This window comes from Drosophila willistoni, assembly GCF_018902025.1.
Source record: "Drosophila willistoni isolate 14030-0811.24 chromosome XR unlocalized genomic scaffold, UCI_dwil_1.1 Seg143, whole genome shotgun sequence".
Classification (NCBI taxonomy): Eukaryota; Metazoa; Arthropoda; class Insecta; order Diptera; family Drosophilidae; genus Drosophila; species Drosophila willistoni.
In genome coordinates this window covers 8,093,126-8,112,462 of record NW_025814056.1, presented here as the reverse complement: position 1 = coordinate 8,112,462, position 19,337 = coordinate 8,093,126, and the positions used below count along the sequence as shown (strand labels likewise).

The 19,337-nt window shown below is 37.5% G+C and overlaps 3 protein-coding genes across 6 annotated transcripts; 2 read left to right on the top strand and 1 right to left on the bottom strand.

Annotated features, from left to right (window-relative positions):
* Positions 1–3,305: 3,305 nt before the first annotated feature.
* LOC6645334 (protein ERGIC-53) lies at positions 3,306–6,527 on the bottom strand. 2 transcript variants are annotated; one of them, XR_002724167.2, is made up of 6 exons: positions 6,297–6,527; positions 5,338–6,050; positions 4,766–5,262; positions 4,574–4,699; positions 3,958–4,204; positions 3,306–3,894 (listed from the first exon to the last, which is right to left on the bottom strand). XR_002724167.2 is itself a non-coding variant. In XM_023177264.2 (5 exons), exons 1-5 carry the CDS (start codon positions 6,496–6,498, stop codon positions 4,168–4,170), a joined length of 1,575 nt encoding a protein of 524 aa, XP_023033032.1. In that variant the 5' UTR covers positions 6,499–6,527; the 3' UTR covers positions 3,306–4,167. The 2 variants fall into 2 exon arrangements, 1 of the variants encoding a protein (XP_023033032.1); XM_023177264.2 differs by having other exon boundaries at positions 3,306–4,204.
* A 243-nt stretch (positions 6,528–6,770) lies between these two features.
* Positions 6,771–18,789, top strand: LOC6645333 (neurexin-4). Of its 3 annotated transcripts, none has more exons than XM_015177814.3 (13): positions 6,771–6,850; positions 6,938–7,130; positions 10,051–10,167; positions 13,844–14,040; positions 14,270–14,411; positions 14,475–15,653; positions 15,718–15,843; positions 15,917–16,120; positions 16,184–17,113; positions 17,177–17,356; positions 17,504–17,848; positions 17,913–18,050; positions 18,124–18,789. In XM_015177814.3, the coding sequence occupies exons 2-13, from the start codon at positions 7,019–7,021 to the stop codon at positions 18,312–18,314; spliced, it is 3,861 nt and encodes a 1,286-aa protein (XP_015033300.1). In that variant the 5' UTR covers positions 6,771–6,850; positions 6,938–7,018; the 3' UTR covers positions 18,315–18,789. The 3 variants fall into 3 exon arrangements, with proteins under 3 accessions (XP_015033300.1, XP_023033306.1, XP_002068303.2); XM_023177538.2 differs by lacking the exon at positions 13,844–14,040 and adding an exon at positions 13,312–13,508; XM_002068267.4 differs by lacking the exons at positions 6,771–6,850; positions 13,844–14,040 and adding an exon at positions 13,312–13,508 and having other exon boundaries at positions 6,874–7,130.
* LOC26529690 (L-aminoadipate-semialdehyde dehydrogenase-phosphopantetheinyl transferase) lies at positions 10,700–11,791 on the top strand. Its single transcript, XM_023177539.1, has one exon. The coding sequence runs from the start codon at positions 10,773–10,775 to the stop codon at positions 11,748–11,750; it is 978 nt and encodes a 325-aa protein (XP_023033307.1). The 5' UTR covers positions 10,700–10,772; the 3' UTR covers positions 11,751–11,791.
* Positions 18,790–19,337: the final 548 nt, after the last annotated feature.

Sequence of the window (19,337 nt, the reverse complement as noted above, 5' to 3'; positions counted from 1 at the left end):
CAAGTTTAAATGATGCCAAGTTTCGCATAAACTGGTGCTGTATACATAATTTTTCTTTTTGAAAAATCGTTTCAAAATTTATTTATTTTTTTAGTTTATTATATTATTATTACTACATAGTCATATAAACGACTATGCCAAATTTGATCAAGATCGCGTGACTATATCATATAGTTCCAATAGGAACGATCGGTCGAAAACAGTGACTTTTCTAAATAACTTCGTTACTTTTAACGCGATTGCTTTCAAATGAAATATTTGTCAGTTTAATATATCTGTTAGTGAATGTGCCGAATTTGATACAGATCGGGTAACTATATCATATAGCTCCCATAGAAACGATCGGTGGAAACAGTGACTTTGATCAATATCGTCGTTATTTGCCATGCTAAGATTGTATGCCGTTCTTTCGGAAACATTAGCCTTTTTAGATAAAACGTTTTTCCACTTTGATGGCTATAGGTAAGGAAAGAGTTACCCAAAAAGTTGCAAGGGTATACAAACTTTGACTCGGTCGAAGTTAGCCCCGGCCCTCTTGTTTTAGTTCATTTCCATTTCGTTGATACAAATTTTTTGGATATCGGTTACAAATTTACCAAAATATAGTCTGAAAACAAAGTCTTTAAAGTTTTAAAAAACCATACATTTTGCTAAAATCTAAATATGATAGTTTTTGACCGATTTTCATTCAAGATCTTATATTTACATTGGATATATATAAATGATATGGATGTATATGAATATGAATTATATTGTATTTTGTATTGCTATGAGTCCGAACCAGCAATAATTTCTTTAGTTAATCGATTACAATCTTAAATACATATATGAAAAAACATTATTATTACAGAGGACAAGAACATTTTTATTTTTATTTAATTATTTAATTTAATTATTTAATTTTAAACATAATCAAATGAATAAAGTTGAATACAGAAATAGCTTCAAAATTTATGTTGACTTCGTCGACATATTTGAATTGGTAGATTAATCTAAATTTCGTTATTTTCTCTAGATCTTCTTATCTTTTTCTTTTTTTAACGCAATAGAGTTCTTTAACAATATTTTAGTTTTGTAATTTGAGTTGGAAGTTTATTTTTAAATGGCATTTAGTTAGAATCTCCACACAAGTTGCCAATATTTAGGCTAATAGATGCCTTCAAATTCAACACCTCAATTCCCGATTCTGATTGAATGCATTATTATGCATTATATTGCAATTGCAATAGCATATTTTTTGTTTTGCAAACATTTTGTGGCTATTTTGTGCAGTGTATTCATCCCCGTACTATGATGATTCCTCGGTTGCCTTCATAAACCGTAGCCATTTTGTACGCCGGTTTGCCTCACGCTGATTGGCTGTTAAAGAATATTAACAACCATTCGACTCCAACTCCAAGTGGTCCCTGCTTCTGCGCAATGCGTTGGCCATATATGAAGTATATAATATGCTTTTGGCTTTACATAAACGGCGTTGGCACATAGCCAAGCCCCAGCATCCGTCCAACCACTTTTGGCTCAACTCAAACCCAGTAAGAGCCTCCCCTTTTCCCCCCTTGCCAAAATGAAAACATGGGAAAAAAGAAACCAAAAGGCACACACACGAAAATTTATCACATAGCCATGACTGCTGTTGGCTTCTGTCCATTTATCTTTGGGCGACTGTTTTTTTTTTGTTTTTTAACTCTTGTTGTTGTTGTTGTTCCCCCACTCCCAACACAAAGATGGTTTGGCGCCTGAAGTGTGGGGGATGGGGCAGGCTTGCCCACAATGCCACCAATGGCAGTTACATTTTATGGCCAAAGTTTCCCAGCTTCTTACCCAAACTACAAATAAAGTGAAAAACAGCCGACCACGTGGCGCCATTTTTGCCGCATTGTCGAGGGGTTTACGACTATTTAAATACACTTCTAGAAAGTGTATATGCACTTTAACTCAGACTTGGTCACTTTAAGTATGTGGTAAATCGAGCGATCATTTACTAAAGACACCAATAGGTAATACTTACTTTGTTCTAGAAGACTAGACTTTCCATGAGAGAATGCAATGATATTCAAAATGGCTTATATTTGATGGGATCGGATCATTTTATATGCCTATGTATATCCTACTAGGAAGGGGAACTGGTGGAAAGTTCCAAGCTGAGCAAATTCTTTATAACAATGGAGAGTTACAGGGTACAGGATCCTCTTAATCAGTTGAATTTTTATTCTTTTAAAATATATTGAATTAATACGTTAATAATGTTCGCATTTTACTATATCCAGGTAGAGACTAGTTCCGCTTGCAGTGACACGATCTGTCGAATGAGGAGAATCCTTGAGAATTTTGAATGCTTCTTTTTTGAAAACAAATTAAACTACTATGGTTAAAACTTAAGTCCAGGTCCGCCCCTTACTACACACAGTTAGAAAGTCGTTTCGCTTTTAATTATTGATCTCTTGAATGAGGAGAAAGAAGAATTCGGTTCTTTGAAAACAAAATAAACTTATACCCTTATATAATTTGAATAATACTGCTTACGATCTGTCAAATGAAGATTAAATAATCTGGCCTTTCAACAGATCTAGTCAACAAACGTTTCGTGGAGTTGCAAAATACTGAAAAAGCTTTTGAATTAATTTAGTAAATCCTTGGAGCATCCGATTCGCAGTCTAATTGCGTGATTATCACCACTCATTTGAATTATATAGTCCAAAATTGGTTTTCCAACCCAATTCATTTTGAAAATACCAATCCATTAAGATTGTGAATCAATTCTGGAAAATCTGTATTTCCTTTTTCTTTTGCCAGAGAGTATAGAAACTACGACTTAGTTAGGGCCATGTCTTTGGTTTTTTAATATGCTGGCTCCTCAAATTTTGTTTTGTTTCATGGCAAATATAAAGTTTTTGCTATCAATATCAGCAAAAATGAACTTTTATCATTTTTAGTCTTTCAGTTGATTGAATGAATTAAGCGCAGCGATGGAAGAATAAAAATAACTATTCAACTTTTATATGTTCATTTTCGTTTCGTTTTGTTTTTTTTCTTTACGTTTTTGCAAATAAATTGTTTTTTTTTTTTATTTCACTTTAAACATTTCTATAGAGACTGGAATGACAACATATAAAAACGCACACACACACATTTTCTCCATTGATATTATAGTTTCTAATTAATTATGCATTATGTATGTATATTATATATATTCAGTATAAAAGTTCTATGCATCAGACTATGCGAAGAAATCAAAAATGCTAAAAATAATAAACAAACAAACAAAAATTTATATAAAAAAAAAAAACTAATAAAGAGGAGAAAACTTAAAGAGAGAATCAAATTTATTACATAAATTAAATTTCATGCTAATGGGAAGATATAGTATGCTCTGGCCAATCGAAATTTGAGAGGCGCTTCAACTCAACTTTTTGTGTTTGTTTTTTTTTTTGTTGGTTTTGTTTTTAAGTATAAAAAAGATTACAAAAATTTTCTAAATTTATGGAATTATAATTGGATTTTCATTTGCAGTTTTTTTTGTTTGTTTTTTTTTTTTTGTTTCATTTCCATTCAATTGATGATTTTTTTTCTTGTTTACATATAATTTTCAAATCGATAGAAATGCCGAGGTAAAGGCTGCCCACATTTTGATATGCAGCAGTTGAGAATAGAATTAAACTTGGTCTTCATTTTCTAATTATAGAAAAACATTCCAAACGAATCTGCTAAATTTGTCTTGTGGCTTCTCTTTTTAGTCTTCATCTTCCTTTTAATCGTTATCATCATCATCATCATCATCATCAAACTCATCGTGTTTGTCATGAGACTTGGCTATTCCTTCATCATTGTTCTTGACTTTTAAATTGTTCATTTCATTTCTGCGGGGTATTTCTATTACGATGAGGGACAACTGACCTGACAAATCAATATACATATAGTTGCTATATATATGTGTATAAAAAAAAAAAACAATTTTACAAATATTGTAGAGCCATTTACGCTGTAGTCTTAAGTATTTCATTTCAACTAAATTTAGTTGTCGCCTAGTCAGGTGTGTTTAACCCTCCATTTGTGTTGTTGTTGTTGTTGTTTTTGTTGCTGCTGTGGTTACACGTTGCATGTTCTTCTTGACGTTATTGTAGATGCTATTGCTGTTATTTGCTTAATTGAGAGTCGTTCTATTTTGGCCTAGTAGAATTTTTTTGCTTGTGCTTCACTTCGGTTTCTGAAACAAATAAAAAATTGATTAGCATTGCAGCAAAAAATCATTCACAATTAACTAATAGCTTAATCTTTTTGTTACTAAAGATCGCTGAGCAACTAAATTTGTGTTTCAGAATGAAATAGTAAATAATTTTAATACAAATAGCTTTAAAATTTTAAGTTTAAAATAGCCATCAAATACTAATGTGATTGATCTAGCTTTATATATAAGTTTTCTCAAGTTGCAAAATAGTCTAGAATAGACTCAATAATCAAAAGATCTTTTGTGATCGAACATAGATCACAGAACTAGAACAATCTTATGTAGATATTTAAGTGAAAAGAATAATTTCAGTTTAGTATGTTGTTGTATGTTGCATTTAGTACTCACTTATATATGTTATAGATGAAGACAAGCAACAATTGTACAGCTGTAACACTTAGGAACAATGTGACACCAACACAATTGCCGGTGGGGCAACTGGCAACCTGCCCAGCAGCTTGCGGAGCTCCCAATCTGTAAACGAAAATATGTTAACATTTCGTCATACTTGAAATTAGAGAAGACAATCATTAAACGCACCTCTGTCCCACATGTGTGATGCCCTGTTTAACCTGATTCATGCCATCACGCATCTCGGCTATCAGTGTTTGTACATCGTAGCCCGTTGATTGAATTTGAGCGGTGGGCGCGTTCTTTTGATTTGTTTGAATGTTATCAGTGCGTACATTAATATCGCCAACAAGTTGACGTATCTCTCTGATTGAGCTAAGCAATAAATTCTGATTAGCAATAAGCAAATCTACATCGGGCCTGGTGATGCCAACGCCACCAGTAAGTTGCTGCTGCTGTGGCACACTGCCAGCGGCTGGCGGTGGCAAAGCCTGACCAGCTTGAGCTGCCAAGCCGCGGGAGACTAGTGAAAGTGTATTCTCCTGGCGTCCAATGATCTCGTCTACCTTGCGGGAGAGCTCACGCAAATGATCGGCGATTTGGCTCTGTCCTTGCCAGATTTGACGCAACTCGCGTTGATTCTCCGACTCGTAGAATTCATCCCATTCTTCGTCGCCGTCTTTGTGCTACAAGAGAACATGCATAACATGTTTAATTATCTGTCATTTTGATAATAATATAACTGACAGCGTGGCATATACCTCATCGGGATGTTCCTTCTTGTACTCCTGTTTTTGTTTCTCCAGCTTCTCCTGGTATTCCTTATACTCCTGAGTCAGTTTCTCTTGGTTATCAACTTTCTGGGGCTCCTGGCCAGCAGCATGCAGTGAGGTTGTTAGGAAATGGAAAACATCGTGATCATCGGCCAAGCCACCAGTAGCAGCTGAAATGCCGAAGTAACCATATTTGGGAAGACTAACACCATCGGCGCGCAAACACATTTCGTAGTCATCATTGTTGTTGGTCATTCCGTTGTGGATGAGCACGGTAAGGACATTGTTGTAGTACTCGATGCGAGCCCGGGTGGGGAATGGCTTATTACGGAAATCACGCAAACAGCCGCTCAGCAACTGTGTTGTGCCATCATTGGTGTGATCATACTGTTTGGTGCCATCATTTAGTACAGCGCTGATATAAGGATTGTTGTGCTTATTATCATTGTCGAAGGAATCGAAAATGATAGCCAGACCATTCCAGCGGTCCGAGGAACCAAACACGGGCCCATTGTAATCACCCTTCTCAGTGGTGTACCAGAAAGCCAAACCATCGGCTCCGATACGGCCACGTCCCGTTACGCGGAACACTATCTCCACATCCCACCAGTCAAAGTTCGTTTGCGACTTTGTCCAAATGGCACCCTTTTGAGATCGCAACGACGGCGCCACACGTACACTTTCGGAGCTGGCAATGGCATCTATAAATCAGAGAGCAACAAGTGGCATTAGCATTGGTTTGGACCCAATCATATAGTCAAGGGCTGAGATATGATATCAAGACAAAGTGCTTGCGTGTCCACTTTGCATGACTGCAGCAGCGGCTGCTGCTCAGTGGTTGTCAGCAAGTTGGTTACTTTGGGACCCAATACGCCATCTCTTTCGCACCAATGGCCAGCATTGAGCGGGCCAAAACAACTGACGTGGAGCTGCTTCTTCTTACTTACTTCCCCCGTATTCCCAAAACGGAACAGTTCCGTCTTTTTGCGCCAAATATGGTGGCTTAAACGAATACTTGTACTCGAATCGACGATGGACACCCACAGGGGCTGGATTCCCGGTGGCCGTCACATAGTTTTGTTTAATAAATATAAAGAAAATAGCCACGAATTGGCAAAATGTTGGCAGCAGCGTCCCGGTCGCCCTCATCTTCAGTGTTGCCAGAAGCTAAATCGGCCAGCAGATATATTGTGAGTGTTGCCAGAAGTCACCAGTGCTGCCATATCCACTTCCTATCACTATCGCTTCTGAGTTGGTCACACTGTCTGATATTTGTGTTTTTACATTTTTGACAGCTGGTAACACTAAACTAGTGAGCGGTTCTTGATTTTTTAAAAACTGTAGTAGGGTCCCACTGTTTGTTAGATTTTTCACTCTCTAAGGCTGGTAACACTAACAGAGTTGGTCACACTGTCTGTTAGAGCTCGTGTTTTTACACTTTCAAGAGCTGGCCACACTGAGTTAAGTGTGTCATCGTCATCCGCCCCAGCAGCATTAAATTGTAATTGTTTTTTGTTTTTTTTTTTTTGTAAATTGATAAGCGAAACTTATTTTGTTTTGTTTCTGCAATTACATTTGTGAAATACAGGAGTTGACAGCAGTAATAAATGTGTTTCTAACTCAGTATCGGTGGTGAACGAAATTAAACAAACGGGGCGCCATCAACAAAATGAGGCTGAAAAGTTATACGAAGGCAGCCTCAGCAGCCGCAACAACAGCGACAACGACAATTTACCTCATCTTCCTGCTAAGCAGCAACAGCGTAGGAAATGTGCAAGCAGGTATGTGATATTAATAAAGTTATGAGTTAAGTCCTCTATAAAAAATTGTCCCTTATCAAGTCGCAAACGAAATACTGTTAATTAACGTAAGCCAAGTTCGCTTTATTCATTTGTTCGTTTTGGGCGTGTTCCCCCAAAGCTGAAAACTCGTCTCTCTTTGTTACTCTTTCTTTCTAACTCGCTCTTCGATCAGTCCAGCAGAGAGTGACAAAGTGTGCATGCTAGAAAGAGAAAAAAGCAGTGTAGGAGAGGCGATCATAACGTTGCTTACGAACAGCTAGGGCAAAACAAAAACCGATTACCAACGCCTTTTTTGGTTTCTTCTTTATTGGCTACGATTCGTATGTTGATCACTTGTCTTTTTGGCATTTGATATTCGTTTTCTTATTCATTTGTTGTTGGATATTTATTTCCAATTGGAGCCGGCGTTTTGCACTCTGTTATCTTTTTGACGTCTGCGCATCATCTACATCTGTTTTTTTTTCGTTTTATTTTGTTGCTCTCGTGTCTTACACGTGCTTTTCTCACTTACCATATGTCACCCTTTCCCCATTAAGCACCCCACTTCACCCCCAATTCCCGTTTGCGGTAATCCCTGCCATTGTGTCCTCCCTCTCTTTCACATAAAAGTGATGTTCATTTATTTGTTAGACAATTTGTCAGTGCACATGTGTGTGTGTGTGTGTGTGTGTAAACATTATACAAAGTTCATGTGCAAACATTTTTATGACTAAAAATAAACAATTTTCAATTCTTCACTCAGACAGCCAGCCAAAACCCCCGCCTCACAAGCAGCAGCTCCCCTTTCACACACCAATTCCTCATTCAGACACACCACTACTAACAATTTGCCCTCCCCCTCCCTTTGCCAATTTATTTCACATCATTCGCACTTCACATTTTCCGAATGATCTGAAACAGCGGAAATTGCTTTTCAAAAATCGGTCACGTCATATTTATTTCATTGAGAACATTAGCCAGATTTATTTATTACATATTCTACATACATATCTATGTACATATATTGATGCATATATATACATACATACATATTTATTACGTTTTTCGAATGGAAAACAAAAGTATTCCAATATAAATAACGGTATTTTCCTTTGGTTAATTTTCTAAAGAAAAGCATCGAAATTGATTGTTAATGTATAAACAACAATTCCACAAATTCGATTTTCCTCTTTATATGATTAGAAGAGACAAGTTTAGAACTCCCAAGAATGGCCCCAAGATTTTTGTTGGAATTTTATTAAAAATAAGCAGATAGATTTTCTGATCGCTTGTTTCAAGTCTCCTACGATGACTTTTTTACTTAAACTTTGACTAATCGATTCTCTAAAGCTTAAATATGACTCACGTGAATCATCTTTTTCCCTCAAATAGTGACTTGAACTCAATGTGATCTAATTAGAAGACAGCAAACTTAATTAATCTAATGTCTAATTGCTTTTCAAGCCAAGTAGAAGATAGATTCTTTCCATAGAAAAATAGTTTTCTTTTTTAATGGCGTGTAAGGGCACAATCATCGTCATCCAAGCCAGTAAAAAAGGGGAAAGAAAGTAGTTCAAAGTTTTATTTTTATATTGATTTTTTTTTGTTCTTAGATTTTGGTATTGTTTTTGCCAAGATTTTCGTGCGTGTTAAGTAATGTACATATGTTTTGGTTCAATGCTTATCAAAGGAGTGGGAGAGAGAGAGAGAATAAAGGTAAGCCCTTTTGATAACCATGGCATGTTATAGTTTGGCTAATCTTTTGGGGCCCGCCAAAAGCTCAAAGTCAAAATAAAAATCAACGTCAATGTGAAAGTTAAAATGTGCACATGAACATGAACTCAACAAACTCTGTTGAGCAAACATCCTAAGGGTTGTTTACCCCAAAAAGAAGTGCTGCACCCATCACCTTATTCTTTGGGGGTTGATTGCAATTGTGTCTATGCTAGGATATCCGGCTCCGCTTTTATCATGCTCTTATGCTCAGACTAAGTGGCTGTGAGGATAAAGGATACCCCCATGCAATGCATCCTTTTGACTTGGTGTCGGTGTCGGTGTCTCTTTGGCAACAGCAAATGTTTATATACAAACAGAGAAGATATGGAACAGCGAATATTTTTTGTTTTTCTTATTTCTTTTTATTTATTTACTTAGTGGTTTTGTATGGAAATTTATGACCTAGCCATAAAAAAAGCGAAAAGAGGATCCTCCACTCAGAAAAAATAAAGAAAATTATATTGTAATTGAAATGATGTACTTAAAATTCTTGATTTTGGCTCATAGCCAACAAAAATAATCTTATTGTTTGCCAGAGGGTAAACCGGGTATATTAATAGGGTACATGTCATAACGCCCAGTGTCATAAGGCCCTTGGGCTTTATGTCGCAAAAATGTGTGTCTTAGCGCCCATGGGCGCTAAGACACTTTTAAATGTGAACTAGCGCCCACTCCAAAAACGAAATAGCGCCCGAGGGCGCTACGACACAATTGAAGAATATTCAATAAAATATTTAAAAAATGTAATTGTTTGCCCTTTAATCGTGTCATAACGCCCATAAAAAAGTGAAATAAAGTCCGGCGTGCTTTATGTCACATTTAAAAGTGTCATTGCGCCCGTGGGCTTTATGTCGCAAAATGTGTGTCATAAGGCCCAAGGGCCTTATGACACTGGGCGTTATGACATGTACCCATATTAATAACATAAAAATTGTTACCCATAGCACAATAGGCTCTTGAAAGCTACAAACATTATAGTACAAAGTATAAACTAGTCGACCACCATGACCCTGGATATTTATTTACAATTTAGTGACAGTTTATAAATGAGAATATGGATTTCGACATAAATGTATATACTTATATGGATATGGGTCAAGTGAATATCAATTATTCATCCGTCTTATTCTCTTAACTCTTTCAGATGCCTTCAGTGATTACTTCTCCGACTATGAATGCAACCAGCAGCTAATGGAGCGAGCCGCTTTAACAGCTACCTCATCGCTAAACGATCGTGGTCCGGAAAAGGCCCGTTTAAATGGTAAGCTACCTTTCCATTATCGTTTTTTAATTTTTTCGTTAGTAGATACATTCTTACTTAGCCTGTTGAGTTGTGTGCTTAAGTTCAAATTAGTTATGATTAATTTATTATTTTTAAATAATGCTGCCTACAAGACGTTACAATGTAGTAACTCCTTTATTAAATCCCTAAGAAACTACAAATATTTATAATTTTATTTAAACAAAAAGGAATAGGGCGGATATTGACCGAATCAAAAGACATTTTAAATTTGTGAAATACAGGAGTTGACAGCAGCAATAAATGTGTTTCTAACTCAGTATCGGTGGTGAACTCCTTTATTAAATTCCTAAGAAACTACAAATATTTATAATTTTATTTAAACAAAAAGGAATAGGGCGGATATTGACCGAATCAAAAGACATTTTAAATTTGGCGCTTAGGTTTAACATTAAAGTGTTGCATAAGTCCCGTTGGCTTAGCCTATTTTGTCGTTATCAGCATTCTGGTCACACTACCCAATTGGAAAGAAAGAACAGAAAGAAGAAGAACACTTGCAAATAGAAGAAAACATCATGTTTTTGTTATTTAAATAGATATATATATGTACTTTATTTGCCAAACAAATGAACAAACACATTTGCACACGCTGGGCCTTCGATTTAGGCAAATGGACACCAACATTGGCCCAATTGTCCAAGGCGGTGGCCGTCATACAAATCGAAGAGCGACAACGCCTAATGAAATTTCATTTCATTGATGATTTTCTATCCTCGCTAATTGGCCGTCTGTTAATGCGGAAATATGTGAGCGGCTGCAGTCACGAGGACTATCAGCAAGTGCAATTTAAGCGTGACGCCCGGGGGAAACCCTACTGGTTGCCAAAATGCAACAAGGGCGATGGCGATGACGAGGGCGAGGGCGAGGGCGGCGTGACAACTCAAAATGAGGGGTGGAAGCAGAAGAAGTCAAAGTCAATGCTGAGTTTCAATGTTTCACACCAGGGCAAACTGGTGGTGTTAGCTGGCATTGCCCGGAGTGATCCCACCTGCCTCGGTGAGGAGGGCGGCGATGAGTTTGGCATCGGCGTGGATGTTATGAAAATATCCTATGATGGTGGCCGACCTCTTAAAGATTTCTTTCGCCTCATGAAGAGTAAATTTTCGACTCAAGAATGGTCCTTCATAGGAGCACAATCCTCGGATAGAGGTCAACTCAAAGCATTTATGCGTCATTGGTGCCTAAAGGAGGCCTATGTCAAGGAACTGGGCGTTGGCATAACCATTGATTTAGAGAAGATCAGTTTTAATGTTGATGCTTCCCACACCTTGGAGGAGTCCTCATCGCCTTTACAAGGCACTATCCTACACTGTGATGATACCCTAATGACTAATTGGCGTTTCGAGGAACATTTACTCGATGAGGATTATTGTGCTGCCATTGCATTTCGAAATTGTCTACCCGTAGATCAAGAAAAGTTTACTTGGCTTCATTTTAATGATCTTATACCTCCAGACGGCAGAGGGGACGCGATAGGATCAGTGAATGGGGACATATTAGAATATTGCAAGCAAGCCTTACTTAAGCCATACAAAAAATCATAAAAGTTGTTAATAAATTTATACTATATTTTTGTACACTCGAATCTCTCTTGGTGGAATTCATGTCTGTTTGGGACTGGGTTTATAATCATAATTGATAGTCATGCTTAATATTAAAAACATGGGATTACACGGGCTTAGTCTCAAAAATGTACGGCTAAGACCTTGAATCGATTTGGAATATGAGTTTTATTATAGATATGTATGTGTACGGACGAATCCTTGCATTTTCTTCCCTTTGCTGAATAAGGGCAACCAATTATGTTAGTTTAAGCCCCTTTTCCCCCCTACCCATTCAGCTGGTTTTATATGTTGATTTGTTGTGGGAAGGGGTATATAGGGGAATAAAATACATGCAAACATGAAACGTAGCAAAGCCGGAAATATGCTTAAAAGGCTATAAATCTATATTTGGGGAACACAGGCAGCAGGGACAGGCACAGGAACATAGGAGTAGGGAGCAAAATGGAAATCAGACTTGGGCTCAGACAAACTTACTTTATTTGTCGTCGTCGTTAACGTTCATTTGCGCCATGAATTCATTTCCTTGTTTCCTTTTGTTAGACCAGCTAACAACGAACACACATATATACCCTACATATGTACATATTACCTTAGAAACTGAGGAATCAGAGTATACCAACTTCGATTGATCCCTAAAACAGATTTACCCCTAGTTAGTTGACTAAGTTGATAAGCAAACAACCGCAGGACGACAACGACGGCGACCAGGATGACTTGTTTAAAGGTAACTAGGGGTAGGTAATAGCCTCATTTTGTTTGCCACGAAAAGTTTTATCGATGGGAATCACTCATTGTTTTTTTTTTTTTTGGGATTGCTTGTTTATATTGCCGAAATAAAGTTTTATAGTTGAATGCGGCATTGAAATGGAGACCAGAAAACTTGAAGCAAAAGTTTCCAAAGGATGAAGGTTCCATTTACAGACTCCTTCTTTTTCATTTTGCAACCGCACTCAGCTAAAACAAAAGCATGCTGCAATTATTGTGCAGCCGTCACCCTGCACACTGATGGCCCTGACCTCTTACCTACCGCCCGTGGTCACCCCTCCCGCGCCTGTCTGAGTGCAGACCATTTAGTGTTAACACTAAAAATACAAATCCCTACCCCAAATCCTTTCTCTCTGTTCTGCTTTGGCACTCTTAACAGGGTTGCTAGCTGCTGCCCTCATTGAGATCGACCACTTGCAGCTGTCAATAGAAATCGCCCCTAAATTATGGTTTATTAATTGAGAAACACCCCCCGAACCGAAGAGAAGGGGGATAGAATGAAAAATACCTTAAATTCAAAAAGGGGGAAAAACTAGAGCACCAGGCGGCATACAACCAACAACAACATTAACAACAACATACTGTCTATATATGTATAAGTATATATTGTTTTTTGATCAATTTAATTTAAGTGGATTTTTATTTGTTTTGTTTTTGCTTTTCGTAAAATTTTATCTTTTCATTTTATTGCCCATTTTATTGCCTCCACCTCCTCCTCCTCCGCCATCTATCCATCCACACACCCCCTGCAATTATGCCAATTATCCACCTGAAGCTGGCACTTCATGGTCAGCGAAAAATTCGGATTTTGATCAACGTTTGATCATTGATTTGGGTCTGGTGAGAAATGTCACGCATATAGCCCTACAAGGACGTCCCCATAGTAATGAATATGTCACCGAATATACGATAAGCTATGGCATAACCGATTTAGAGTTTGCCGACTATAAAGAACCTGGTGGTAATATCAAGGTAAGATTGGAATCCATCCACACCTCCTAAAGGGGATTTATTTGTGTGTATGTGTGTTTCCATATATTTTACTCAATGTGGTGGTTGTTGGTGTGGGTTTTTGGGGAGCAAAATTATCATTTATTTTTTTATTTGATTTTGTTGTTTGCTTTTTTGATTTATTTTATGTTTGGTCCTTTCCAAACTTTCATCCATAACTGGTGCACCCATTTAACATAATGTAGCTTGTCTCTTTTTTTGTGTGTCACTAAAATCCTAATCCTAACATTAAATATTATACACAATGCTAATCCTAATGCTAATACACTACTACTGGTGATAATGATGATACACAGGAAATGCTGCTTGGACACCAGTTGAGAATACCTATAATCATTTTCTAACACTCGATTTGGGTGAGCCGCGTATGGTTCGCAAGATCGCGACTATGGGACGCATGCACACTGATGAATTTGTTACGGAATATATTGTACAATATTCCGATGATGGTGAATTTTGGCGTTCGTACGTTAATCCTACTAGCGAACCGCAGGTATTTCAAATAAATAATAACCAAAAATGCACTATAACTAAGCCTAAGACATAATGGTGACTAAAAAGTAATGTTCTAATCTTTATCAACTATAACTCTATTAGTCGCATGGTTTTTGGAAGAAGAAACTTAAAAGAAGGATACGATATCGTGCAATGTGCATATAATGACATTTGCTGTATTGAAACAAGTTTTTAATGTTGTAATCCTTTATATTTCATTCGCCTAGATGTTCAAAGGCAATTCAGATGGCAATTCCATACACTACAATGTTTTCGAAGTGCCCATTATAGCACAATGGGTTCGCATTAATCCCACACGCTGGCATGATCGAATTTCGATGCGTGTTGAGCTCTATGGTTGTGATTATAGTAAGTACAGTAGGAATAATTTTCCAATTAATGCACTCATTATAAACATTTGTATTTGCATAGTTTCGGAGAATTTGTATTTCAATGGCACTGGATTGGTACGCTATGATCTGCGACGTGAGCCAATTACCTCGACCCGGGAATCCATACGTTTTCGCTTCAAGACGGCATTCGCCAACGGCGTTTTAATGTACTCGCGAGGAACTCAGGGCGATTACTATGCCCTTCAATTGAAGGATAACAAAATGATATTGAATTTGGATTTGGGCTCAAACGTAATGACCTCCCTGTCTGTGGGTAGTCTGCTTGATGATAATGTTTGGCATGATGTGGTTATATCGCGTAATCGTCGTGACATAATCTTCTCTGTGGATCGTGTGATAGTACGTGGAAAGATAAAGGGTGAATTTAGTCGTCTGAATTTGAATCGGGAATTGTATTTGGGCGGCGTACCCAATGTCCAGGAGGGTCTTATTGTTCAGCAAAATTTCTCCGGTTGCATGGAAAATCTTTATTTGAATTCCACCAACTTTATTCGCAACATGAAGGATAGCTATGAATTGGGCGAGGCCTATCTGTATCAGAAGGTTAATACCATCTATGCCTGTCCCTCACCACCCATTTATCCAGTGACCTTTACCACACGTGGCTCCTATGTACGCCTTAAGGGATACGAGAACTCGCAACGATTGAATGTTTCCTTCTACTTCCGTACCTATGAGGAGAGTGGCGTGATGTTACATCATGATTTCTATAGTGGTGGCTATATCAAAGTTTTCCTCGAGTTTGGTAAAGTAAAGATTGATTTGAAACCAAAAGACAAGCCCAGAATCATATTGGATAACTATGATGAACAATTCAATGATGGCAAATGGCATTCGTTTGTGATATCGATTGAGAGAAATCGTCTGATCCTAAATATTGATCAGCGACCGATGACTACCACAAAGAATCTGCAAATAGCTACTGGGCGTCTCTACTATATAGCTGGTGGCAAAGAGAAAAACGGTTTTGTCGGCTGCATGCGTTTAATTTCCGTCGATGGCAATTATAAGCTACCCCAGGATTGGGTCCAAGGCGAAGAGGTGTGTTGTGGCGATGATGTCGTCGTCGATGCCTGCCAAATGATTGATCGTTGCAATCCAAATCCCTGCCAGCACAAGGGTATTTGCCATCAGAACTCAAGGGAATTCTTCTGCGACTGCGCTCAAACTGGCTATGCAGGAGCTGTTTGTCACACTTGTGAGTAAAAAACGCGAAGGTTTGAATATCACACAGATTAATGAGTTGTTCCTTTTATTTGTAGCCAACAATCCGCTATCCTGTCAAGCTCTTAAGAATGTCCAGCATGTACAGCAGCGTGTCAATCTTCAGATTGACGTTGATGGCAGTGGTCCATTGGAACCATTCCCTGTAACTTGTGAATTTTATTGTAAGATATGAGAAAGGATTTATCGATTCTCTTATGTGGAGAGTAACGTTTCCTGTGATCATTTTTATTACAGCGGACGGCCGTGTGATAACAACCTTGAGTCATAGCCAGGAGCATACCACCACTGTGGATGGCTTCCAGGAGCCTGGATCATTCGAGCAATCAATTATGTACGATGCCAATCAATTGCAAATCGAAGCATTACTCAATCGATCTCATAGCTGCTGGCAGCGCTTAAGCTATTCCTGTCGTTCCTCAAGACTATTCAATTCGCCTTGTAAGTTGCAATTCTTATTTTATTGGACTTGGATTTTTGATTATGATTTTTAACAAATTTCAGCCGAGGTTGGCAATTTCCGTCCGTTTTCGTGGTGGATATCACGAAATAATCAGCCCATGGACTATTGGGCAGGTGCCTTGCCTGGCTCGAGGAAATGTGAATGTGGTATTCTCGGCAAATGTCATGATCCAACCAAATGGTGTAATTGTGATTCCAATTCCTTGGAATGGACAGAGGATGGCGGTGATATCAGAGAGAAGGAACATTTACCTGTGCGTGCAGTGAAATTTGGCGACACTGGCACTCCATTGGATGAGAAACAGGGTAGATATACCCTGGGCCCATTGCGCTGTGAGGGCGACGATCTATTTAGCAATGTGGTGACATTCCGGATAGCCGATGCTTCGATAAACTTACCTCCATTTGATATGGGTCATTCGGGTGATATTTATTTGGAATTCCGTACTACCCAAGAGAATTCAGTGATCTTCCATGCCACCGGACCATCCGATTACATCAAATTAAGTCTCATCAATGGCAATAAATTGCAATTCCAATATCAGGCCGGAAGCGGTCCACTTGGAGTCAATGTGGGCACCAGCTATCATTTGAATGATAATAATTGGCATACAGTCAGTGTGGAGAGGAATCGCAAAGAGGCTCGCTTGGTGGTCGATGGTTCGATCAAGGCCGAAGTGCGTGAGCCACCAGGTCCGGTGCGAGCTCTTCACTTGACCTCCGATTTGGTTATAGGAGCTACCACTGAATACCGTGATGGTTATGTTGGATGCATTCGTGCTTTGTTATTAAATGGTAAAATGGTCGACCTTAAGCAATATTCCATGCGTGGCCTCTATGGCATCAGCACAGGCTGTGTGGGTCGCTGTGAGTCCAGCCCGTGTCTTAATAATGGCACTTGCATTGAACGTTATGATGGCTATAGTTGCGATTGCCGTTGGAGCGCCTTCAAAGGACCCATTTGTGCAGATGGTAATTACTTATACTTAAATTTTATAGCTATTCTTTGTTATAATTTTTCAAATATTTTTTCAGAAATTGGCGTTAACTTGCGCTCCAGTTCGATTATACGTTATGAATTTGAAGGCTCTTTCCGTTCCACTATTGCCGAAAATATACGCGTTGGCTTTACCACAACCATTCCAAAGGGTTTCCTATTAGGTTTCTCATCAAATCTCACTGGCGAATATCTAACCATACAGATTTCCAATTCGGGTAAGTGTCTTAAAGTTCTTTATTATACTTATTGCTTTAGTTAATTATCAATTTTTATTTCATTTGTGTTAATTCCATTATTTAATAATCCTCCATTAATTTGTAATGAACGATCCATTGACATTTTCATATATATGTTTATTTTAGGACACTTGCGTTGCGTATTCGACTTTGGTTTCGAACGTCAGGAGATAATATTTCCGAAAAAGCATTTTGGTCTAGGTCAATATCATGATCTTCATTTTATGCGAAAGAACAGCGGCTCGACAGTGGTCCTTAAAGTGGATAATTATGAGCCAGTTGAATATAATTTCGATATTAAAGCCTCGGCAGATGCTCAATTCAATAATATTCAATATATGTATATTGGTAAAAACGAATCAATGACCGATGGTTTTATTGGTTGTGTGTCGAGAGTGCAATTTGATGATATATATCCATTGAAACTGATGTTCCAACAGAATCCACCGAGTAATGTGAAATCTTTGGGCAGTAAGTAGATAAATTCTAATATTTTATAATGCAATCGATCATGTGAAAAAATTCAAATTTTTAGCCCAACTAACTGAAGACTTTTGTGGCGTCGAGCCAGTAACTCATCCACCCATTGAAATCGAGACAAGGCCACCGCCTCTGGTCGATGAGGAGAAACTGCGCAAGGCCTACAATGAAGTGGATTCTGTATTATTGGCATGTAAGTCCTTAGAAGTGGATTGTGTTCTGTATTCTCTCTATTTAAATTGTCCATTTCTTGTTTTTTGTTTCAGGCCTTTTGGTTATACTATTCCTCTTGCTTATTTTAATGTTCTTCCTGATTGGCCGCTACTTGCATAGGCATAAAGGTGACTATTTAACGCACGAGGATCAGGGAGCCGATGGTGCCGATGATCCCGATGATGCTGTACTCCATTCCACCACTGGCCATCAAGTCAGAAAGCGGACAGAGATTTTCATTTAATTTGAAATCTATTTACAACGCATAGAAGACACAAAATAAACTATACACATACACACACACACACACATGACAAACACATACACACACATGTAAACAGCCTTAGACAACGACTCAGACTCTCACCAAAAAGAAAAAAATTCACAAAAGAACGATTATTGGAAAATCGCGATTTTTCCATTTTCCACTGCCAATTGTTTTTAGGCATGATTTCGTTTCAACTTTTTTGTTTGTTTTCTTTGGTTTCGTTTAATGTATGTTGACGGCACTTTGACCTTATAAAAAAAAAGAAACAACCCGTCCATTTTGATTTAGTTCTTTAGTTGTTTTTACATTTTCTTTTCTTTACCAAATTAAGTGAAATAAATTTATTTTGTAATATTTTTGTATAACATTTAAACACCTAAACATATATACATACACTTACCACACACACAGTCACACACAAAAAAAAACATTCCATTATATTTAAAAAATATGTTTTTCTGTCTTCTAATTTAGAGAAAAAAGAAAATCAAGCTACATTTTTACTAAGCATAAAGAGAAGAAAAACAAAAAAAAAACAAAGATAATTGTATTTTTGGAAAATGCAATTAGAAATCTGAAATTGTAAATGTATATAGAGTTAGTGCTATATATATATATATATATCTATATATACATATATAAAAACGAGACAATTTTCCAATTTCAATAAATTAAAAACTATAAAAAATAAATGTTCATGCATTGTCTTAATAATTATCAAATCAGTACTAAATGGAAGAGCTTGCGATTAAATATTAAATATATTTACATATATTTATTCTTGACTACCAACCATATACATATGTATATAGTCATCATGTAGAGCATCCTATATCCACACAGTTTTGGATTTACAAATTTTGTTTGCTTTTCAATTTTGAAGAAATGCTTCTAACCATCGCCATGAGATTGAGCGAGATGGCATGTCTATTGCTATTGCATTCGATTAGAAACAATTTAACGAATTGATTGCTTCTTTGGTATAACCAATTGTTGGAC

Bases quoted from the DNA above. Each gene is read 5' to 3' on its own strand.
- LOC6645334 (XM_023177264.2), bottom strand. From the start codon at position 6,498: ATGAGGGCGACCGGGACGCTGCTGCCAACATTTTGCCAATTCGTGGCT. The intron at 6,051-6,296 runs GTAAGTAAGAAG...TCTGATTTATAG, and splicing joins GTTTTGGGAATACGGGGGAA to ATGCCATTGCCAGCTCCGAA. The intron at 4,700-4,765 runs GTGCGTTTAATG...TTTCGTTTACAG, and splicing joins ATCACACATGTGGGACAGAG to ATTGGGAGCTCCGCAAGCTG.
- LOC6645333 (XM_015177814.3), top strand. From the start codon at position 7,019: ATGAGGCTGAAAAGTTATACGAAGGCAGCCTCAGCAGCCGCAACAACA. The intron at 17,849-17,912 runs GTAAGTAGATAA...TCAAATTTTTAG, and splicing joins TAATGTGAAATCTTTGGGCA to CCCAACTAACTGAAGACTTT. The intron at 18,051-18,123 runs GTAAGTCCTTAG...TTTTTGTTTCAG, and splicing joins GGATTCTGTATTATTGGCAT to GCCTTTTGGTTATACTATTC.
- LOC26529690 (XM_023177539.1), top strand. From the start codon at position 10,773: ATGAACAAACACATTTGCACACGCTGGGCCTTCGATTTAGGCAAATGG.